Source organism: Trichogramma pretiosum, unplaced genomic scaffold (assembly GCF_000599845.2).
Source record: "Trichogramma pretiosum strain Unisexual culture from Peru unplaced genomic scaffold, Tpre_2.0 scaffold9, whole genome shotgun sequence".
NCBI classification, from domain to species: Eukaryota; Metazoa; Arthropoda; class Insecta; order Hymenoptera; family Trichogrammatidae; genus Trichogramma; species Trichogramma pretiosum.
Window position 1 is genome coordinate 2,432,493 of NW_019641697.1, and position 25,800 is coordinate 2,458,292.

A 25,800-nucleotide genomic window follows, 5' to 3' on the forward strand; every position below is an offset into this window, starting at 1 on the left:
ATAGGCCAGTAAGTGGTGTGCGAAGAAATTGATTTTTTGTCAATTATGACAGTTCAGAAAATTATTATATACTTACCTGAAACTTTTTTCCATCTCTTTCATTCTATTTAATTTATATCTGATACTTACGGATTAAAAATGAAATATTCATAAATTTTAAATTAACATTTAGATAATAATTATAATAAAATACGAAAACTAAATCTCTTTCTTATAACATCGATTTTACAGTCTTTCGACAGAAAGTAAATTCAATTAAATTTTTAACAATTAGTCAGTATTTAGTGGAACAATATTCTACTGCAAAGTTAAAAAAACACTTTTATACCCATCGCATATCTTCTTCAGGAGAATTAGTAAATTCAAGGACGCCTAAATGATTTTTTCATATTTTTTAATTGTCTGAGCCTTTATGCTATGATATATTTAGTTTTCTTTTAAGTGTAATCGTTAAATTTTTACAGATATTTAAAAGATACAATGAAAACAACTTGGTCGTCATTTCCTTGAGGGAATTGATGCAACCCTATTCGAGATTCAGTATTTCCAATTGTAGGATTTATTTAAATCTCTTGCCTTGTTTGCAGTAAACATAAAAATTTGATGAAAATTGTTCCCAAAAAATTGTTCAAAATTGTCAGTACTTAGTAAACAGTATAGATTATATACTTATATACGCATATATCTATACATATATATATATGAAATTAGTATCGTGTGACTGTATGTGTATGTGTGAGTGTGTGTTGTATATAGATTTAAGCGTAAAATTTAGAACATTTAATCATATGAAAATATTGAAACTTAAAAAAAAAACTTTTATGTAAAGCAAATTGAGATACAATACTTGAGTCATTAAAACTTCTTGCAAAGGTGGGGGTTAATGTACAATCGAAATAAGTTGAAATATTTTACTTATCATAAAAAGTTGAGAATGAACCATAACTGTGTTAATGTTTTTTTAAGAATATAAATAACAAACTCAAAGATCATTCTTGTCCATTTAAAGTTTTAATATGCTGATTCACGCAACAGAATTATAAAATAAAATTTCGTTCAAAGTTACTATAACAGTCTTTGTACTGTAATTAGCAAAAGTTCTTTTCACGTCAATAAACTAAGGTTCATACAAAGTAAGTCTATTAAATAATTGTAATTTTTAAATCATAGAAGAAAGACTATAGTATCTTGTAACTTAGAAGTAATTGTTTCAACTTGAGTGAGATACATCAATTCCACCGGGTATAAAAACAGATTAAATTCTTTTTGATAATTTATAAATTTGAAGTAACCTGTCAAAAATAATCAAAAACATTTTAGTCAGTTTCATAATATATGGTACTTTTCGGGCGATCTACGTCCAATTTTTATTTTATGTTGGAATAAGATATTTATTATTTATATTTTTCCATAAAAGGACCAAGATTGGAAAAGATGCAGTTAGCATAAACATGTTTGGAAGTATCAAGCAAGTGCTTCGCTAGCAAAAGATCTATTTTTTAACGCGTTTAGTCAAATACAAATTTCAACTTTATCTAAAATTACGGATTTTTTTGTAATTGAAAAACTGATAACATTTTTTTTCAAGAACAACAATAATCACATTGAACAAAGTTTTTAATCATAAATATGATTTAAATGACCATACCTAGAATGATCCTCATTTACAATTATTCAAAATGATTGAACTGAGCATGCGTAAAATCCAATTTTCGCGGTTATATAATGATCTTGTAAATATTTCCTGTAGGATCCGGCAGGAGAGTGCAGAATTATTATGGGGATTTTGTGACTTTATCACAAATGTGTAGTGATTATGTCGAAAAAGTGTCACCCATCAAAAACCAACACCTATATATAGCCCAGTAGCGTTTTGTGCAACTTACCGCGTTTCCTCACCCTGTATGTAATTCGGAAAAATTATCCACAACATAAATTTCGTGTTCCACAGTATCGATTAGTGCGATTTTAAATATTTTTCAACAGAAATGTGTGTTTGTATGAAAGAAGTATCATTAATATTTATGTACAAGCTCAGCTTGTCAAGATGTAAACTTTACAGATCCGCATTCAATGTTAATAGTAGGCGGTCATTGTTGACAATGATAAATTCTAATTATAGGAAAAATCGTCTTTTGACAGTGAAATAACTCATAGTTGAACATTGAATGAGGTATAAAATCAACTTCCTTTTTTCATTTTAAAACATAAAATCATGAAAATATTCTTTTTTTAGTAAAAATAAATTATTGATATTACTTAAGGAGTTATACACACCAATTTTTCCCCATATGCTAATTTTATAATATAAAATGCAGTTTTGAGACAATCTATCTTTATTAGATATCAGTAAGATTAAAGTTATTAAAAAGTTTGTACATCAAAAAAGGTGAACAGAAACAAAAAATGAGAAAATTGATTGATGCTTTTGAGCAGATAAAAGTCTGAATCAAAATTTTCATCTTTTCGAGATTCGGTTAGTACCAAAGTTTTCTACCATAAAAACACTGGTCTGAACCTTGCGCACAGTGTTAGAATGCTAAAATAGCACAAGGGTCATTCTCCTACTTTTTTAAAAAAACGTGCGTGGTGGTATTTAAAAAATATGGAAAAAATATATGTTATTAACAAACACGAAAAGAGACTTTCCTTAAAATTTATTTCGGAAAAAATTTTTTAAAGGTGCCTAGCGACAAGTAATTGTTGAAAAACGTGTATTTTTTCGTTGTTTTTTGGTGATTTTTGAAAAATTCTAACAAGAAGAGTTTTGACTAGGGATGACCGATATTTTTTCGATACTTGAATATCACCACGATACTTTATTTTGAAAATCGATACTTTATTCGATACTTTTAAATAGCGATACTACAGATTTCGATACTTTTCAAGTGTAGTATCGGTATACTTATCCATGCGTTGATAGCGCTGCGCAAGGCACTCCCAGTTCTTACTTACAGGTTGAAAGCTTGCTCTTTGTTTACTCAGTATTCTTACAAAACTTCAGTGCCTCGCAGTGTTGTTCGAGAAACTTCGCTTTGTGTGAGAGTGATGAAGATGAGTGTATGATTAAGTGTCATGCATATTGTATCATAGAATCGTGATGATGAAATCACAAATGCTCTTCTTTTATTTATAAGCAATGTTGGGCATCCTTTCAGCTTAGTAGATGCCCAAGAATTTAAATAGTAGCTCCTTTATTTACAAATATACCATCACGTAAAACTCCAGTTCGTTTACTACAAAATAAATATGAATAACCTTGAAAAAAAAATTAAGGGAAGTCATACACCAATTCAATCCTCTTTGTCATTTTTTTATATATAAACCACAGTTTAATGTCAATCTACATTTTCAACATAGAATTGACATCTTTGAGCCCTAAAAAAATGTGAAAAAATTTGCAGAATAGGCCTTTGCATCTAAAAATAGCTCATTTTTGCTATTTTAGCCTTTTGGCACTGTGGGGTTCAGATCAGAGTTTTTGAGGTGGGAGATCCTGCTAGGTCTCAAAATCTTCAGAGTATCCTTTATGGGCTAAGTTTTGTGGAATTTTGATTAGAGTTATAAAAAAGTTTGTATGCCAACAGATGTGAAAAAAGCAAGATATAAAAAAAAGTTATCAATGTTGTTGAGCACATATTGAATAATAGAACTGATATGAAGATTTAAATCAAAATTCCACAAAACTCAGCCCATAAAGGATACTTTTCTGAAGATTTTGAGAACTAGCAGGATCTCCCACCTCAAAAACTCTGATCTGAACCTTGCGCACAGTGCCAAAAGGCTAAAATAGCAAAAATGAGCTATTTTTAGATGCAAAGGCCTATTCTGCAATTTTTTTCACATTTTTTAGGGCTCAAAGATGTCAATTTTATGTTGAAAATGTAGATTGACATTAAACTGTGGTTTATATCAAAAAAATGACAGAGAGGAGTGAATTGGTGTATGACTCCCCTTAAGGGGTATTCGAACATAAAATTTTCCGCTCTTTTTAAATCTGCAATAAAAAATGAGGGTCACCGTACAAAAAATCAATTTTAGTGTGCTGTAGCTTAGTGGTTATTTTTAAGGATTTCAAGTTTTTTTGAGAATGTGCGGTGCCATAATGTGCGACTTGTGCCACAGAAAAGCGTGCCATAGATGTGAACTTATGCCATGCAGTGCTATAAAAACATTTACTGCATATCGTCTTTGGTTCGCGTATAATTATTACAATCACTTTACTCAATCTCCCACCAATTGGAAATATTTTCAGTGGTTACTGTGTCCAGCTCTTTCATGAGTGTCACCATGTTTCAGTCATTGATATTCAGTGTCTAATTTACTCTTGACCTGGGGAGCTCAATCCTGGCTAGTTTTGATTAACTCGAGGCTCATATTTACGCACGAGACAGTCACCTGATTTTGCATATCCACGATCGTTTTAATTAGATTATCCCCAGATTTGAGCGCATCGAAGTCGTGCAGACTGAGTTGGGTCAGTCGATTCTAGATAAACAATGATCACGCGAGCCAACTTGCATATCTCGCTGAGCGCGTCAATGCTCTCGCCAGTGCGTCTCATCGGTCTGCTTAGCACCCCCTTCATTGACGACTACTCTCCTGACTTAACAAGATAAATATAAGGTTCGTTTCGGTGGACTTCCATTCGGTTTAAATAACAATCCAGAATGCGGAGCGTCTTCATAAGGCCTTGGAGTTAGGCAGATTGGGCTAGCAAGTATTGAAGTGCTTAAATAGCGCCCTCCTCGTCCAAATGCCGCTGCAGCTGCTGCGAGTGCTAATGCCATTATCACGATGGTTGTGTGGTTTTCGTGGGCTGCCTGGCATGACGAAGCTGACTGGGCATATAGGCCTGTGTTTTGTGTATGCTTGTTGCACCTCTTTAGCGTTCAGAAGGTAGCATCGCTTAACATCTGTATCATCCTACTATCACCCTTGTATACTGTGTTCTATCGATAATATGACATGCCTTATAATTTTTTTTTTTTTTGCAAAAAAATCACCCATGCCTTATTTTTGGAACATGACCTATATTTATGAATAAACTTTTTTATTAATATTACAAACATAGAAATACATTTATTCGCATACAATTAAAACGTCATCCTCTTGGTTTTCTTCAAATATGATTGATCGATCGATTTTAATTTTTCTAGAATTAAGGTTCCCAATCGTTCTTGCGTTGCTATCACTTATCACGTGCGACCACGTCTTCGACACACGACTGCTTTTCGCCTATTCAAACTCACGTCACACCATGTTCACCCGGTGCGCTCGTCGGCTTTTCCGCACGAGCGGAGCGCCAGGCTAACGCGAAGTCTCCGCCGACGAGCAACACAAACGCTTTCTCTACTTCTTCGCAACTACCTGGCCGGCTAGCACAGGTACTCTGAGACTCGCTCAAGGCAATGCAGGTTCGTTGCAGCGTTAGGTCTGCTCGCACGCACCGGTGTTCGTCTCTCTCCGCGTTTCTACCTACTCCGTGTCTAAGCCCTACTAATTTTACACGTGTCGGCGAGGCCACGATGCCGATTGTGCCGAAGCATGGGTCGCCCGAGGGCCTTGAGGCCGCGTCGCACCGAACCCGGACGACGAAGTTACTCACCACGTCTCAGTTCACACTCACACACTCACACACCCTAACACTTGCTAGTGTAAGGTCTTGCAGACTCGCACACCCGACGAGGCTACTCGCTGGCACACCTATCCACCACGCGAGCATACACGTATCACACGGTGCTGATCCACACTCATACGCAATCACACTCAGCAAATACTACTACTCACCAAAACTCGGGTAAAACGCTTCGATCGTAAAAGAGGGTATTCTCTGTTTTACGTTTCCAATGGGGCTGAAGTCCGATCGATTTCACGATCGGTCAACTACTGACTCGACTCGCATCGCGGCTCCTTGCGAGACTGCTCGCGCTTCCACCTCTCTGCGGCCCACACGCGAGCCGCTCGTTCAGCCCGCAGACCGCCGGGCTCAAGCGAGAGTTTTGCTCCGATTGTGAGCTCTACTCTGCATTGACTCGGCGCGTCAAAGCGGCCACTATATGACTACCACGTCCTACACTGTATCAGTGAAAGAATACTTTTTATTTAAATACCCAGCTTTTAATGCTATTGCAACTATCTCTGCTGTAATTTTATTCCAAGAACATTTTACCAAGCGGCAAACTTCTTTCAGATCGGGCTTAACCAAATTTCCACGTTCATTTTTTATCATGCCATTTTCTATTTAACTATATAAATTTTTTTTTATTTCTTCTTTGATCTTTGATACTTTCGAGCTAGACTTTGATATTTGCGGTGCTATGTTTTAACTAACCGGTATTGCAATTGCTTTTCCTAGCAGAATGATGCCAGATTTTTTCAATGTGATTCTTCAGTAACTTTTTTTTTTAATTCAACGTTACATGATTTTCTCTTGCGCAATTCTATGACTATGTCGGTATAATAAACACTGAATCTTGTTTACATTTTAATCAGAAAGTATATTGACAAGTATGTTCTCGTGGAACTCGAAAATTCGACTACGGCTTATTTTTGGGGTACGTTTATATTATCGGTTGAACGCGGTAGTTTGTCGCATGCAGCCCAGCGTCGCATGCGTGAACTTGCCTATTTGGCCCCAGTGTGGTAGAGTAGCACGATACATCTGCAGCGACCTTCGTGTCTCCATACTTTTTGTATCCACTCCAATCTTTTCCAGTTAGCCAAAATTGCCTTCTGTTTATGATCACCAAAGTTAAACTCTCGATATACTTCAGCATTTTTTGATAAATTCTCGCAATTTCTACCACATTTTGATTGTGTTATCATTATTGCTGATCTCAACGTAAACATGTTCTACCGAAAAAATAACCGCGCTATCTTTCTAGATCGTCTTTTATTTGTATACCATCTTCACATTGTGAATGCCACTGAACCCTACCTATCATGTCATCATCGTTAGCACGAGTCGTGTATAAACCTAAGCATCAGACGTGATGTAGACTTAGTTCTTACGCACACGCGCAGTGTCTTATTACTAGTGACATTTGTGGATAGGCATGATCTCATTATTATTTAATATAACCTCTCACGTAAATTACCTCCATCATCACCATTTTATCAGATCCTAGCGCAACAGCTATTAATGATGCTCTGTCACCCTTGCTTAGACTGATAGCCTCAACTCTGCCCTCGAGATCTACCTTAAGCTTCAATTCAAATTTTCATACGATTAGCAAAGCGCATGTAGCCGACAGTGTGGCCCTACCGATACCGGCAATTTTAACGTCCTTTCACAAGCCCTGGTTAGACCCCGAAATGCAGCCGTTCGTGTATGCCCGAGATCGCGCATATCGCCGGTTTTGACGTTGTTATCGAAACACGTACCTTTTGCAGTACAGAACCTTAGGAGTGGAAGTGCGCTCCAGCTCAATACGGAGAAAAATGATCAATACACCTCCCAAATGGACAGCATATCTCCAACTGCGCTCCACTACCTTTATTGCCTGAAACCTTTGTCATTGTCTGTTCAACTCCTCTCTCAAATTTACGCCCAACTTTCACTCTTCAGTCTATCACTACTTCTTTTATCACCAAACTCATTATTGGTATAACATCTAAATCCATGGGTATGAACGAAATTACTTCGTGCATGCTCTTACTCACTTCATCTTCACTATCCACTTCTGTGATCATACATTTTCACATTTTCACATGCATGAATGCTTGCTTTCATTATCTCACTATAGGAAACCTTGTTACACTTCAAATAATTCTCGTACTATAGTCCTCTTATACGAAATGTTAAAATAACTTTAACGTATCGTACACTCAACTCATCTCTTATCTCGCTACCAATAATCTTCTCTCACCCTATCAACAGGGTTTTCGATCAAACCATTCCACTACCACCACAACCATTTAAGACATAACTGAATGCGTCTGCCATCAACTAGTGAGTGGTGTCAGTCCTGGTATCATTTGATTTTTCAAAGGCATTGGACATCATTTCGCATTGTTGACTGTTTTTTCGACGGTGCGAGATTGATTGTGACAGTATGGCGATTCGATCGTTTACAGATTCTTTCACAGCCTAGAAGTGTGCAATGTGACTACTTGCAAGAGCAATCATGATTTAAAATACTCCATTCTACGTTGTGACGCGCTTCATACTCCTAGAACACCTGAGGCCAATTCGTAGAGCTATACGACGTCTCCCTCCACGACTCGATTATCCACATTCTCATTCATCAACACTTCATCATTCATTCACTCACGGAACCACTAAAATTATCAACTCCCTGCCTAACCCCTGTAACAGGATGTCTATATTATAACCAATTAAATCAGGCAGAGAAATACAGAATTTTGGGTTTGGGATGAGAGAAAAAGATCTTCAAAAAGTGGAACAGATAATAGTCCCTTAACGCTTTTTGAATCTTCTAAAATCTTATTCGTGTAGTTTCGAGGTCTCGTCGATCTTATGACAAAGTTTCTGACCAGCCACCTTCTGCAGTCTTCTGTACATCAAGAGAGGCAGCGGAGGGTATATAAACTATATTTAGCAACAGTAGCGGATTATTCGGTTCACGACCTCTAAAGTGAAAGGAGCTCCTGTGTGCTTATTCTTCTATAAAGTTATCCGCAGCAAATCTGTTCTGTTGATTCATGACTGAGAATTCGAACAATCCTTATATACGAATTTTTACACGTATTCAAGAGAGTCAACGGTTTAGAAATTTGATTCTGGGAATTTCTAAAATTTGTTTCTTGTCAAGCCCAATTCTCAGCCATTAATGTTTTTTGAGTTGAGTATGCATTCGTGGGTGCTGACGACCCAGAAGAAGGTTGGCTTACAGAATCAGGCCAAAAAATCATGGACCTCATGGTTCGTGGCCAAGAGTTGATGATTGAATCGATAATAATTTTGATAGGCGATTATCGAGTCAATGGTTCAGTCAATGGGTTGATAATCGGATAAATAGTCGGGTCGATCGATCGATAGTCAGACCAAAAATCTAGTTGACAGATGAGACTATGAGATAGATATCACTGAAACGAGATGTTTATCTGTGCTGGATATTTGCCTGTGTGGCATTATATTCCTTTTTTTGTTTGGATTTCCATTGATCGGTATGTGAATTAAGTGGAGCTACTTATTCTCTGTCCATGAAGTGTCGTATGCCTATTTCAAAATTTGTGGTTGTAGTAGAAAAAGGGCCTGAGATTTAACCTGGCGAGCTATTGAAGAGGAACTGACAGCTTCAAAATCAAACCATTAAATTAATAACTTTTTCTTATCCTTAAAAATTCAATAGTAATATATGGTCATAAATCCCCTTGAACCATATAAATAGAAGTGAAGAATTAAAATAATGTTTTATGATAATCCTTTTCCAATACTATACTTATCATTTAAACCTATTGATCATTAAACTGATTATTTTGATTCATTTCAGATTTGAGACTGAATTGGAACTAAATTAAGACTTTCCAAAATGTTGTTCCTAAATAAAACGATGAAAACGCTGTCAAAAAATCATGTATTTAAGAAATCTCTGAAAATTTATAATAAAAACTTCCGAACTTATGCTGAATATAAGCCTATTCGCAGTATTCTTGTGGCTAATAGAGGTAAGTTCTTCATTTATTTCAAAACTCTTGACTAGACAAATCGGGGTGGTAAATATCCTTTGCCCGTTTTTCCGACGATTTATATTATTCATAGAAAAACCGTCAATTGACTGACAATATATAACGAAGAAATCTTCCACCAAGTGAATCGCCAGCGCCGACTCGTTTTATCGACTTGAAATCACGTACCTGAAATTGTTACCATAAAGATTTTAAATTACTTTTTGTACATTATGTCATAGTGGACGAGCTTCGAATGCCATAATCGCTTGCCTAGCCGTTTCAGCATCGTTCTTGGGAACATATCCTGATACGTAGCTTTGACACGTACATACCAGTGTTCTCTTTTTCCCTTTCTGCAATCAACCTCATGTTCGGGTATCGAATTCGGTGGGTGTCCTTTCAATTTTCGACATTAGTGAGAACGCCTAAAAGAAAAATACTGCAATATTCACACAAATTGCGTTGTGATCATACAAAGTCCGCTAAGTTAAAGTTAAATTATAATGCCAGCGTGGAAGTGACGATTATACGACTATAATAATTGAAATTGTAACAATTGAGAATTAGAATACTAGTTATGTAAACTGTGCACCGAAAAAAAATCAATTTTTCGCATCATGAAAAAGTTTCTTCTTAGATCGAGAGATGTATATCTTTTTGAGACAAGATAAAATTCTTCCTGACACAGTAGAAAAAAGTCTCGTGCACGAATTACACAGTGACAAAAAACAAACACTGAACTGAACAATTAACGAACTGAGTTGATTTTCAAGTCTAACTCACGAGCACTGAACAATATAAACATCAGCCACTGCAACTGAGCAGACGGCGGGTATACAGCAGCAATAAGCGTCATACGTAGAGGTTTGCACGAAATGTGTGGAGGGTTGACACACGCACACGTTCACGCGCGCGCATACACACACGCACACACACATACACACAACCGGCCTCCTTGGCTCAGTGGGTATAGTTCTTGCCTGCTGATACAAGGATGTGCCAGAGAGTGTGGGTTCGATTCCCACTGGACGAATATTCGAGGGTATTTTTTTTCGCCTAGTGTAATCGAGCCCGGGCCCGAAGTGAAGCGGGTACCACTCAAAAATAAGACTTGGGCTAAGTCATCAGCCTTCGGAGTCGGTGAAAAAACCCCGATGATTGTGCGAGCCAGAAGCGAAGAGGATAATCATAAGTAGAAGTCCGAGGCGAGGACTCACAAGGCTGGCAATAGATGGGGAGCACAACACTCCCATGATGAAGTCAGAACCTTGAACTTTCAGCTCAGCCATGAGCCCAGGCAAAACAAAACATTGCAAAAACGATTCGGTCTACTGTACATCGATCTCGGTCTCACGTTAACCACTACGTAGGATACGCATTGCTGCCGCCTGTTCGGTTGCGGTGACTGATACTTATATTGTTCAGTGCTCGTGTGTTTGACTTGACAATCAGGTCAATTCAGTTCAGTTCAGTGTTTGTGTTTTTGTCACTGTGTGATTCGTGCACGGGGCTTTGAAGTACGAACACGAACTTGTGAAGGCCCAGCGGCGAGTCATTGTCGTAAAGATACACGATCACTTTTCTATTGTGTCAGAAAGAATTTCAGCTTAGCTCAAGAAGATATATATTTTTTGACTCAAACCGAGCTTTTGTCACGGAGCGGTATATTAATTTTTTTCAGTGTAAGTTAACCCTGGACTTAATGGGTTAATTATTGAGGTTAATAAATGGGTTAATTATTCAAAGAATAAGATAAGTAACATAAATATAATTTTATAATGAATGAATTGGCTCAGGGCACCGCCTTACATAGGCCTCTGATCGCTCACTCGCGCTCTTTCCATACTTCATCTTCGTTGTTCAGGGTGGGGTGCGAGGAAGCCTTTCACTTTCCGCAAGTTCGCGTGTTTCCGTGTGAGGGTTCAAGACTTGAAGGGAAGGACGCCGCGATGCATAAATCTTACCTCTTCTCTTTCTCCCTCTTCTCTCCGCTCGTTTTGTGTGTGATCTTAAAAAATAACGGTTCGATTGAAGAGCAACTTACTCGTTGGTGACGGGCTCGGCCTCGCAATACACGGTTGCCGATTCGGCCCTTTTTCGTATTATTTTGCGGATGCATCGATACTTATATAATTTTATCGCGCGACATGGGAAGGACAAAGAGATCGAAGTCACTGAGCGTGACAGGTGCGGCGCGGTAACAAGTCATCTTGTTCCAAGGTCAGAAAAACAAAAATAGGTATTTGTAACAATTTTGGATCAATTCATTTCGAAATTATTAAATAGAGTTTTTTCATCTCTCAATAAAGGGAAATATAGGTATACACAATACAACATTTCAGAAAGAAAAGTTTTGTGAATTATTATGAAGTTTTCAAGTTTTTAAAATGATGAATGTAATGGGGAAAAAATATCGTCACTTCAAATTATTAATTTTAATGTTTTAGGAGAAATCGCCATACGAGTTTTCCGAGCATGTACAGAATTGGGAATAAGATCAGTTGCCATTTACTCAGAGCAAGACAAAATGCAAATGCATCGTCAAAAAGCAGACGAAAGTTACATGGTCGGACGAGGATTACCACCTGTACAAGCTTATCTTAGTATACCAGAAATTATCAAAATTGCCAAAGAAAATGATATAGATGCTATTCATCCTGGATATGGATTTTTATCAGAAAGAGCTGATTTCGCACAAGCTGTTATTGATTCAGGTATTCGATTTATTGGTCCAGACCCTGATGTCGTTCATCGAATGGGTGACAAGGTGAGTTTATGAATTATTTCTAAGTAACATGTAAGATTAACAACATATTCCTTTTATGATCTAGTATATTGAATTGAATGATCAATTATGACAAACATATTATCTATCCACTTTTTTGAATCTTATATTCAAACATATATTTGGGTATTTGCTATGTCTGAAATTGGATCAAACTCTTCAAGGTGCTTGTTGTACAATGGTGTATGGATGGGATCACTTGTAATGAGTCTGCGAGGTTTTGCAGAGGTTCTCCAACATCGTAGAGGTTTTGTCAGTCTTAGCTATAAGTAGCCTGACAGTCACGAGACGGACGAGTGACCATGAGAATGGTCGAAGTTGTCTCAGCCCTTTAGTTTACAAATTTTTGTAGCTCTAACCTTAGTCTTGAAAAGGACTAGTGTAAATGCAGGCTGTTAACTGACGTAGCATGACCGACTTGTGACCGTCCGCCACTGATGAGAAGTTTTGAGCAAGGTCAGCCGTCTCCTGGAGATGAAGGTCCGAATGGCCGATGGTGTCGTTGTTGCTATGATATCATAGTGGGTGTCTGCAACACCTTATCAACGGAGTAGAGTAGTAGAGAGATAAACTTTCAGTCAGAGAAGAAGAAAATATTTATTTTTGCTTCGTCTACTTTAAAATATAGAATTTCGTCGCTAACTTTACGCTTTTACGGACAAAGTGGGATTTATAATTGTATTTTGTGATTGTTTTAACTTTGGCTTGTTTTGGATAGAGCTAATTTAATAGAGTCGCGATGAGGCAGGATTATTTTGATGAGTAAAGACTATAAGTTCACTTGAACTGATGAACACTTTCTCAAGTTCTCATGTATTATTAAGTAAAAAAATATCTTTCTCGCTCTCGCGCAAGTGGGGCCTGGGAGAACTCAGGGATGTTAGGGACCAGCACCGATTGCGCTTTGAAGAAAGACCCTCCAATAGCTGATGCTATAATCTTTCATTTCACTGAAAAACGTTTATAGTACAGGGTAAAAAATATACTATGCTCTGAATATTTAGATGAAATAAGTTAAAATTATCCCGATAAAAAAGAATGAAATTTATTAAATAAGAATGATTATTGAAAATTTTTAATCAAATTTTAATATTTTTGAAGGTTGCTGCAAGAGAAGCTGCAATTGCTTCAAACGTCCAAATTGTTCCTGGCACTGATGGGCCCGTAACGACGTCTGATGAAGCAATGGAGTTTTGTTCAAAGCACGGTTTACCTGTTATATTCAAAGCTGCTTATGGTGGAGGAGGCAGAGGTAATTTTTCTATATTCTTGGTTTATATAAACGGTGTAACGTGCTATTACCAAGCCTTTTTATTCGCCCTGCAGTGAATTGCTGTTGAAATGATTTCTATTTGGAACCTGCCCAGCCATATCATATCTCACGAGGAGGTTCGGACCTCTCCCGCTGTTGGTGAGCTCGTCCCTCTGTGTTGGGCCTTAGGTACCTGAACATTAGGCTTTACAGAGCTTAGCTCACAAAACAAGCAATTCTTAATGAAGGAAAATACTTTATTACTACTCGCCAATTCATAAATTACTCCCCACGAGGGCTACATGTGTCGCGTTGCGTTTTTGAGCAATCCACCCTAGACTCTGGGCCTTATCTTGTCCACGCTTTTTGCGCCAATTACATTTCCCCATACATACCCGGCTGATTCGTTCACACTCAAATTATACTTTTGCCTTCTAGGCACACACTTGCACGCTTCGACCAAATACCTTTTATACTAATCTTCACTCTTTGGCGCTCTGTTGATGATCTTCGCTGATGGACGCCATTGCTCGGTCCCAACTTTCGAGGAAATCACAAGCCCAGTCCAGGCTTCTCTTTGGCAAAACTGCCAGCCCTACTTTCAGTCTCCTGGTCCTCTCTCGGGCAAATTCACAAGTCCCTACCAGACTTGACATGTTTTACTAACGAACTTTGATTACGTGGGTGATCACCAGGCCAAATCACACCTTCACGTTCAAGGGCGCACACATGCCCAAAAGAGGTCAAGCCTCAGGGCTTTTTCCACATCTAACTTGGTCACTTTTCGTATCATACGACACGCAGTGGACTCCGTCCGGCCGCATAGCTTTCCAAGCAAGATAAGTATTCTCTCTCGAGTGCTCGTAGCCAAAACACGGCTCAGATCAATCAGCCAGCTTGGGCTTACTCATGTTGCTGCCTTTGCCGAATTTTCACGGCACATCGGGCCTAAGTAACTGCGTCTTCTACGCTATTTGCTTATAAAGCGTAAAAATCATACACACACGCACTCACCCATTCCCATATTGAAGTTGGGGCGACGCGACTTCACTCGACCGAGCTGTGCTCTGTAACTCCGTTGCAAAGTATTATCATTTGGACAACCAATTACAGAAACGTTAAGTCGAGGTAAAAGCGTTCAAAGTTTTTTTTTCACTGAATGCCGTGTACTTGCTTGCTCTCAATCCTAAGTTCAGCTGATTTAAAATTTTAATTTCCGTATCAAATAGTATGAGGTGATTCTTAAAACTGTAAGTTATTCGATACTTTAGTGAAAGAAATCGATTTTTAAAATGTTGTAAATCAGAATTTTCCCTTAAACTCAATCTTTCAATTACTAGTGAAGTGACTCGCCATGTATGAATTTATTTTATAGATTCACTTTTAAAAAATTCACGTATTAATATATATTTTTTTAGGAATGCGTGTGGTTAGAAAAATGCAGGAAGTTCGTGAAATGTTTGATCGAGCATCATCAGAGGCTAAATTTGCATTTGGAAATGGAGCAATGTTCATAGAAAAATTTATAGAACGTCCACGACATATTGAGGTGCAACTTTTAGGAGATAAAGTCGGAAACGTCATTCACTTATACGAGCGTGATTGTTCTGTTCAACGACGTCATCAAAAGGTAAACAGTTTTGGATTTAGACATTTTTTTGACAAATCTGATATTGATCTTAAATGTGAAATTTCAATTATAAGTGAAATTTTAAGTGAAATTTAATGGAATGCTCAGCTTGGCCCATGAAATTGTTCAGATCATTACGTTTCAATTACCCTTATAAAAATTTCGCGGGATCCTATAGGGAAATTTTTATAAGGGTATTTATATTCATTACATGAAAAATCATAAATTTTGTATGAAACCATGAACGAGGTAAATATATAATATATATTTTTTTGGAAATATATATTTTTGATTCGTTCGTTTAGAACCCGGTGTTAATTTTTAACATTATCGCAGGTCTTTTAAAATTCAAAAAAAAATTATTGCTTTTGATTGAAAGACTTTTTTACTCGCTTATTATCGACTCAACAAAGAAAGTTTATAGAACTGAAATTTGCCATTTTGGAATTACAGGGTCTATAGATGAAAATGTCAAAAACGTTGTTTTTAAAGATTTAAAACAAAATTGCTTAGGAAAAGATAGGAAATCACCTTTGAAATAAAATTAGGAGTAAAAAAATCACGTGATTTTTAATTGCGAAGTAAACAGGGAAAATATTTATTATTTTCAAAATAAGCACTAGTTTCTGAGAAATCACATCCGAAAATTCCGGAGTATGAATCAAAAAAAGATTAGTTTCATCTTTAGTTTTTATACCATCCAAAATTTATTCGCAAAATTCCAATTATGTGTATTCCAAGGAAAATAACACAAAATTAAAAAAAAATTGGTAAAAATCTGGCTCAGGCTCATAAGCTAAACTTTTGCCAGGCTTGTTTTTGACACACTTTTGCCACATTTTTTCTCTAAGTGGAATGGATTAGTATCATCATAATTAGGGGCTAACAGGGGGCTTGATTATTTTTAATTTTTCAATTACAGTATAAGGGGCTGTAAATGTAAAAAAATTTTTTTTGAAGAACACACATGATAACCCTTTTCAATTCTATTCTATTTTGTCCATTAAAATACTTAGAAACAGTTAAGTACAGTGATAGGGAGTGTAATGAGTCATACATTACTAATGAACCTCTACGTAAGCTTTAGACACATCTAAGCTACTTGTCGTAATATTCCCAGAGAAAGCATCAATCTATTGTGGCCTATGGGGCTTCTTTTTTTTTCTCTCTCTATTACTTCCTGAGAAGGCCTGCAGGAGGCTTGTGGTAGGCCGTGCGCAGGTGAGATTTCACTGTACCCCTCCCTACTGCCTCGCATCCGCCCAAGCCAAAAAAGATTGGTACTATGTATAGAAGTCCGTTGCCGTGTATTAAATTGAGGACAATTTTTGATTACCGACTTTTTTCGATTACTCGATTACTCGATAAATAAAAATTTTGACGGACTCCAGGATCAAACCTTTTTTTTTCAAAAAGTTTATTTATATTGATTAAATACAGCAGTTTATGTCCACTGTAAAGTGGGCTCAATTAAAACTTAAAACAAAGGCCCTACGTATCATACAAAGCATAAGTACATGCATGGCACAGTAGTGTGCATCTCGTAGGTAGGCAGTAACATGGTTAGAATAAAAACAGTAATAAAAATAAAAAGAGCATCAAACATAATGCGTTACAATACAGTAGTATAGATTATTAAATTGTAACAAAAATAGAGAGTTGGCGATCTATTGATGTAGATCGCAGCGCCAAAGTCTCAAAAAAAACCTACAAAAGGTATACATGTTATAAGAGACACCGATTGTATGATTATCCGTGAAAAATATTTTCAACAAAGTTCTGAGACAAGAAAAACACTTTACAAAGCAATACAAGAATAACAGGGTTTAAGGAAATATACATGCAAAAAAAATCGTACATTAATTGAGATAAACAGAAAATATATTGCGGTAGACAATGTTATCTGACATCTGGTCTACCACGTATTTCTATGAACATATCCATGATATTGTGCATCCACCAATATTTTGGTTTATTGATATAATTATTTTTCTTATCAACATCCATAATAGAGGTGGAATACTTATTAATCATTCTAGGGAGAGGCGGGTCAAGGTTATTTGTTTTATTGGCCTGGTGGCGTGAAGTATGATAGATAATTGGTACATTATAATCGTCTTGAATGATATTCCTCCCACTGTCATAAAACATGAAGCTATGAGGAGAAATATAACCTGAGCGAGCTATTTCCGTCCAGAATGTTAAAACGGTGAGGCGTTTCAAATGAAAAGAGACAACTTTTACACTTAACAAAGTTTTTATTGGTAGCGCACAAATAAATTAGAAAATAAAATATAATAATGTATGAAGAGATTAACATAAGGACTTAAAGAATTAGGCCGATTGTTCTCGACGAGAGTCGAAGGCGGAGTAAGGCAAGATCATGCGGCAAGTGATTTATAACACAATATTTCATCTTATAAAAAAAGTGATGTAACTGGTATTTCAGAGCTTATATAGAAGTTTTTTTTGTCAATCTGGTGTAGAATGAACATATTTTACTATCACAAAAAAATTGCCACTATTTCGATTTATATAGCTATTTTTAGCTGAAGCTGAATTTAAGCTTTTAACACAGGTCGGTCCCCTTAATACGGGCACGGTTTCTGTAGAATTTGTAGTGAAGAGATATTAAAAAGGATTTGTGATTATGTAATTTTTTGATTGTTGAATTAGAATAGATCGTAAAATTGTTAGAGGGTTTGTATTTCGGAACAACGTTTTCAATTGCATTCATTATGAAGTCTGCGATAATGGAAATATTATCAATTTCGGTATTTGTTAAATTACGGTTTATTGGGATATCATGAATATAATTAGATTGTAGATAATTGGTAAATTTAGGCCATTTGGTTTTTTTAAAAACAAAATGATGAGAGATGGAAGGGTCTATTGAATTTAACTCGTAGGGAATTGAGACTGTAAAATAAAGGGCCAAATGATCACTATTATAGTCCAAAGTCTTAATCTTACCATCCATCAAGTCAGTAAATTTGAGTCAACAGTCGGCCAGGCAGAGATCTATTGTTGAATTGGCGCTGGGGAATATAGGTGAGACGGGCATGTAAGGCTTCACTCTAGTCCCATAGCTCTAGTGTACGGGTTATCCCACAATGTGTGTTTGGCATTAAAATCACCAGCAATTAAGAAATAATTGCAAGGGTGAACTAGTTTAAGCTCTTCAACGATTCGGTCTAGCTCATCAATAAACACACGATCATCCCGGCCACCAGCATAGAGAGAGACCACAAAAAGTCTGAGACGACCTAATACAACATTTATGATTGTGTACTCAATTGCTAAATTATCCGAACATGAAGGGTGATGTACTATTTTATAAGGCAAAGAACTTTTGATAAGGATGGCTTTATCGCCACCTTTATTCGATTTACGATCGGTACGAATGAAATCGTGGTTGGTGAATTGTATACGGTGTTTTTCAGATAGTTTAGTCTCGCCGATGAGAACGATATCAAGATTATGAGTCTCAGCAAAATTGAGCAAATCGTTGCGTTTATTAAGAAACACTCTAGAGTTGACATTGATTGCGGCTATCTTGAGAGAGTCTATAGTAGCACTAGTCATCGTTAATGTTCAGACAATTGAAAATAATATTTATTTTATTTGAGTGTTCCTGAATCATGAAACTCACAAGGAGACCTTCTCACCTTCGGGTCATGGATTTGCTCTAAAATTTTTTTGGGGTCTCCTGGTACCCTCTACTGAAGCTCTCTGTGCTTAGTTTGATCTCATGGGCCTTAGGGCCCATTTTTTAGAAGATTTTCCACATTATAAAAACATCTTTGTTATTTTCTATATCGATATAGAAGTACTTAAACGAAAAAGTGCAACGATAAAAAGTTTTTTAATTTTTCAAAGAATCTGCATGAATTTTTTCAGAATTTTGGGGACCATCTACCACTCTCTTTAAGAAGTCTTAAAATCTATTCAAAAAGCGTCCAATTTGGGCCTCTTGAATTAAGTGATAGATGCTCCCAAAAATTCTGAAAAAATTCAAGCAGATTCTTTGAAAAATTAAAAAACTTTTTATCGTTGCACTTTTTCGTTTAAGTACTTCTATATCGATATAGAAAATAACAAAAATTTTTTTATAATGTGGAAAATCCTCTACAAAATGGGCCCTAAGGCCCATGAGATCAAACTAAGCACAGAGAGTTTCAGTATAGGGTACCAGGAGACCCCAAAAAAATTTTGGAGCAAATCCATGACCCGAAGGTGAGAAGGTCTCCTTGTCAGTATATCTAGTTTCTCGTTCAATAAGGCAAAGATTTGATTTGTAGAATTATCATTACTATTATTATTATCGTTACCAGGCTGGATGTTATTATTGCCGAACAAGATCTCGTTGCTCCCTATTATCCAACGACTTGCAGAGGGGATGTCAACGCAGGGCTTGCTTACTGATTTCATTTATGGGCGCCCGTAGGCTATCTTCTCAGTGAGGTTCCGGTTGTTCGACGAATTTCCCCAGAGTGTCTCCTTGACCTTCGTGAGTTTCGTCGCTCGATTATCGGAGATGTTCTTAAAAACCTTTGATGCAAGCTTCAGGTAAGGGCAGCCACGGTACGATGCCGGGTGTCCAAACTCTTCACTGTTCACCCAATATATCTTCGTTTTATCTGTGCAAACCTGTGGTAGAGCACATTGTCTGGGTTCGTGAGATTGGTCGCATTTCACGCATCTGTATCCTAAGAAGCAGTTTGCACTGGTTTGATTTATTTTCTGGCAATTTCTGCATTGATACGTTTGAGACTTCCGTAGTGGTTTCCAGCGCACCACTTGATGCAGTATTGTTCTAATTTTAGTGAGCGAGGACAATTCACTATCATGCGACATCCCCAAGGATCGAACCTCGGACTCCTGCGTGTCAGGCGAGCGGTCGAACCACTCGGCCAAACGGTCAAGTTATCAATGACAACCCAAGTTTCTTATTTGAATTATGCTCATATGTGGACTGAAATTATTAATTCCACAGTGAATCATTGTCCTATCTAGAAAAATAAAATAATTAAAATTAAGTATTAAATTACTTTAAATATACTCGTTCATCATTATGTTTCGTAGAAAAAAAAATACATACATTCTTATATCGTTGCATATTATAAGTAGATGTTTTATTTAAAAAATATACTAACATGCGATATAATTGAAATACTTTTTGATGTGAAACATCTATATCGACGATTGGTACGAGGGGTAAATCCGTGAGAAAGGAGCGTCGGTCCGTCCGATCGTCCGAGCAAGCACACATTTGGTAGTATAAGTACCTATACAGCGTCGGTCTGCGCTACGCGCTGTGATTGGCTACCGCGCCAGCTACATAGAACTGCTTTCTGCTACTGCCCGCTGCCAAGACTCGACGCGCGTATGACTGTGTTTACGTATACACACGAGGCAACGTAACAACATAAGCAACAGCAGTAGTCAGCTTAGCTCACGGGATTGACTGCGTTGAGATATCTTTCTATCTCTTACTTATGCATATACGATAATACATCGAATACGTATGTGATGTTTATGTGAGAGTTAACGCACTATCATGAATGTTTTCAAATCTGATATTGATTAATGCATGTACGTTTACGTGTCTATGAGTGTGTGTCTTCTTAAGGGAAGTTTGCACAAGACTAGTCTCATGTCGTGTGTACTTTGTGTTATGTACCCGTTAACACTGGGTAATAACTTTATTATTTGTAACAGTTTACCCTCGGGAGGCAAGTAACTTGTCCGGCGAGATGTCCGTTGATCTGTAAACGGGGAACAAGCAAAGGTGTGCCAAAAATAATCTACGCGATCATGTAAGGTATAAATAATAATTAGGCTTATTTATTAAAAAGAGCGCCAGTCACGATAGTGACGCCTAAGAATATAGAATACAAGAAAGGTAAGAATTACAAATGTGCGATAATTGTTCGCTCGGCACGAAACATTCACCCGTACAATTATAACAACGACAAAAGGCCACCACGGCTATTTCGGCCGATACGACGGTCGTGAGTTTGGGCTAGGCGGGGACAAGACCGAGAGAGATCGAGCGTGTTGAGAATACTATAATATGGCGCATATGCAGGAGAGAATCGAGAGACTTACATTCGTTGACTCCATGGTTTATTGGTAGTTGATTAGGCCTGACGAAGACTGCAAAATTAGCGAGGGCAGACGAGAAGGCAGCCAGATGTTGATTATCTCCAGGACGGCAGACTCACTCTCACACACGCTGGCCATCGCAGGTCCCACACGAGAGGGGTCGGTAGCTCGAAGCTATTTCACGCGAGGTCCAACACAGAGTGTTTGCTTCATCAACTCCTCGTCGGCCCGTCAGTCATCATAGGCCTCCCTTTCCTCTTGACAGGCTTTCGTCTGCTCATAAGGCAGTACGCGCAAAACCCGTCTACGCACTTAGCGTTGATCACGGCTCTCTCTCTCTCTTTGCAAATTGGGCGCTTATCGATAAATTGGCACCGATTCGCACTACCATTAGGCTCGCTTATTTCCGATCTCTCTCTCGGGCGGAAGGAATTTTAGGATATATTATACAAGGAAGGAGTACCGTCGGACCCTGTGCTGGACTACTTCCTTACATATTTAAATATTAAAGATTATTTTCTGTTGTGTCTGAGTGGGGAGGGAACATGAAATAAAGTGTACAACGCTCAAGTGAGGTTTACACACAAGCTTTATTACAAGAAAACTAATTACTATGAAACAAGCTTACAAAATAAGTGTGGCCGATGCTCGTCGATCTGTAGGGCTGCAAGCGCCGTCGGGACGTTACGGTCGTGGCTGTTGCTGGGGCGCTGCGCTGATGCTGCTTGTCCGTCGGGCGGACGGCTGCCTAGGTGGTGGCGGCTGTTGCAGTGACGGTCGTGGCTGCTGCTGGGACGTTGCGCTGCTCGGCTGGTGGAAGCACTCACTCGGACTTTACCGTTCGCGAATAAAATTAGTAATTTCGACGTCCGCGGTGTATAATTACAAATACAAGCTAGTCGCTGTTAATAGCTCAATATTGGTTCTCGATAAATACAATACATGCAATTCGTGTTCTATTACAAGTCTGTTAAATATCGCGAAGTCGCTATTACAATGATTCGATTATTCACGCGCACAGAGCTTCGCCTTACTCGACTCTCTATAATGATCTGCCCAGAGCTTCGCCCTGCTCGACTGTATAAAATGATCTGCCCAGAGGCCTAATTTTTATGCACGTTATATACTAATTTAATCATGGACCTTTTGGCGGGGGCACGTCTTGGGTATTTTCCACAAGTCGCAAATCTACCAGCTATTTCGTCAGTTGTTGACTTGTTTTGCGCAAGACAAAGATGTTCCCAATAATTATCTGGGGTCACAGGTCAATCTTTTGGTGATATGGGACTTGCGAGTGCGCGTGCGAGCTTGTTTTGCCTCTTTGTACCATTTCAAATTATTCCATGAGTTTCGTCTCGCATGTGTGTGTTATGCCTTTTTTGTGTTCGACTTGCACACACACGCGAGTACACATACACGGGATGTATACGCGTGCGGGGCTCGACCTAGTGAGTCGGTAATGTTGCTCCCGCATGTCCGTACATACCTTCAGCCTTTGCCTTGCTCTGTGTTCGGCTGATACACATACGCTCGCGGGATACATATATGTGTGGGCTCGACCTAATGCGACGGTGTGCGTAGGCCACTTACATTCACACACCCATTCATGCGACAGCGCTTGCCTGTCTCTGTATTCGTCTTACACACATTTCTCTTTACCCGCGAGATCAAGCGTCACACGTGTTAATTTGACGGTCTTATTTTAATTATTATATCTAAATTTTACTATACCTAACGCTAGGTTATTGGTATATAACAGTTGCATCGTTTAAAAGTCTTGCTCGAAGAGAATTAACTATACCAGTGCAGTTTAACTTTCGTTATTTTAGTTTAAAATCAGTTATTAGTTTTGTTGAGTGGTCTGTGCATTGATAGTTACTAATTGACAATTAGTGATTGCGAATCAGTGCATTAGTTCTGTGTTAAAATGTCGAAGTCGAGGGCCAAGTGCGTTTTGTAAGATTTTGGTAAAAGTGCACAAGAAGATGATGTTACACTACATCGGTTCAAAACAAAACCACCGAGCCTGTAAGTGAATTCTACTGAATATAAAACGTTTTTTAATGTTTTGTCCGTTTAAGTTAGTTATCAACTCGTATGATCAACGCGTGTCTTGCAGTTTTCTAATAGTGACGAAATTTGTGCGACGAAATAAAACATTATGCAGCAATTACTGATCAGTGCTCTGTTAAGGATCATAAAATGTACGTCGAGCGAAACATACGGTTACGCTTTTTTATTGTAAATTCGTTCATTTGCATAAAAAATGTTGATGTTTGTGAATGTCTTGAAATTTTTAAGCCACTAAACACATGCATTACTTAAGCCTTATTGAAAACATTAACGATTAAAAAAATGCTTGGTCGATTTATATTAAACTTTCTACTAGTAAGTAGAGATATTTTCTCCAGTTTAACTTATTACATGAGTTTTTGGTAGGTAAATGGTGAGTGTTATTTTAAGTTACTCAATTTTGAGAGCTTTTTCGCGGCCCTTTAAAAAAAATGTATACATACCCTGTTAAAAATGATTGGCTGGATTTTGGCTGGAAGATTTAAGATTTGATGTAGGTGGATTGATTCAAAACTGGAAACAACCATTTTTTTATATTCCTTCTGCTGTCCCAGTTTCAGCATCTAATTTAATAATATTAATTAATAAGGTACTAGAACTTGTTTTTGAAGCTGGTTTTATTATCAAGCATATGGTTTGTGACCAGTCGAAAGGCAATCAATCCACCACAAAGCAGCTGAGTATAACTCTCGAAAATCCTTTTAATGAACTTAAAAGAACTTTGCTTTGACGTTCCTCATATAATTAAATGCATTAGAAATAATTTGATATGAAATAATTATAAAGTCGATGGTAATATAGTTTCTTGCATGCCAATAAAAAAGCTCTATGAGCTTGAAAAGGGCAAATCGTGTAGGGCAGCACCTAAGTTATCCAAACGTCATATAGAGCCTAATAATTTTGAAAAAATGAAAGTTAGCTTAGCAGTCCAAGTTTTTATTCATTCTGTAGGTGCTCCTTTAATGGCAGCTACTATGAATAGAGAAGTAGGTTTAAATAATACTGATCTTGAAATAGTAGGTGCTACATCCGATTTTTGTAGTAGAATCAACAGAATTTTCCATCGTCTCAACGCTCGTACTTCGGCTGGTTCCAATCCTTATAGGGAGGCTTCTCGTCGAAAAGTACAATTGTTGAAGATGAATTAGAAAAATCTTTTGCTTGGCTTAAATTAATTTATGATCCCACTAAGTCTCCTGTTTGTAGGAATGTAATTTTAATGATTAATGGAATTCTTTTACTTTGGGACAGACGCAAAGCCTAAGGTATTAGTTATTTATTAACTTAACGTTTGAATCAAGATAAGCTAGAAAATTCTTTCGGATTTGTGAGAGAACGTTGTGGTTATAACAACAATCCGACGCTTACCCAGCGTGTTAAAAACATTCAGTATGCGGTTCTTATAACTGTGCTTATGCCAGCAGTTGGAGGGAATTGTGAAGCCGATGATGCGCGTCTTTTAATTTCAAATTTTAATAAATATACTGTAGATGAAACAGGCAATTTAACTGATAAAATCGATGAAAAGGTTGTGGAATGGTTTTCGAACAACGAAAAATATTGGGTTGAATTAAATTCCGAAGATGAAACGGCAGACACATCCGAAAATACATCAGGTACACTTAACGATTCACATACCACAGCATCTCCAACAGTACAAACATCAGACGCAATTGATACACATACCGATTCTAACAACACAACATCAGAAATAGAGACATACACACTTGTACCAGGACTGTTACTCGAAGATCAAACAAAAAATATGACACCTTTTGAGATATTCGAGTTTGAAAGTTTACTTGCATTTTCGGAGATCAAAATGAAAAATTCAGGAAAATTGGAGCTCACCATCGGAAATTTGAGCAAATTTTCCATCGAAATCACTGGTTGATTATTTTTTCTAGGTTCGTTTAGGTACATTTAGAGCGAGTTGAAAATTGAGCAATTTCGATCAAAAACGCTGTTGCGCGAGGCGCTAGGAGTTTTGAGAAATTTTGCCCCATATACTTTTGATATATTTCAAATTTCGGTTGGGAGTACCGAGGCCGCTGCCGCGGCCTCAACTCACTCTGCATTACATTGTAAATGAATTCGATTTGATTTTTATTTCATACGGGTCCACCGCAGGCATGAGCACTCATGCAGCCAGTAAGCATGAGTCATTACATGCGTTGTCGTTTGACCGAGTACTCGCACTAACACGCACAGCGCGCGTGAGAGAGACAGAGTAACACAACGCCGCATATACGTTACAAAGGCATGAGCGTCAATAAACAGCCACTGTCGTGACGTACCGATGTATATAGGGAGACT

The 25,800-nt window shown here is 37.6% G+C and overlaps 1 protein-coding gene across 1 annotated transcript in view; it reads left to right on the forward strand.

Moving 5' to 3' along the window:
* Positions 1–902: 902 nt before the first annotated feature.
* Positions 903–25,800, forward strand: part of LOC106651341 (pyruvate carboxylase, mitochondrial) — a 55,469-nt gene continuing 30,571 nt past the window's right edge. The window contains exons 1-5 of the mRNA XM_014369784.2: positions 903–1,133; positions 9,459–9,633; positions 12,084–12,403; positions 13,523–13,673; positions 15,092–15,303. Of these exons, the coding sequence (XP_014225270.1) occupies positions 9,498–9,633; positions 12,084–12,403; positions 13,523–13,673; positions 15,092–15,303 (819 nt within the window). The 5' untranslated portion in view covers positions 903–1,133; positions 9,459–9,497. The remainder of the gene's footprint in view (positions 1,134–9,458; positions 9,634–12,083; positions 12,404–13,522; positions 13,674–15,091; positions 15,304–25,800) is intronic.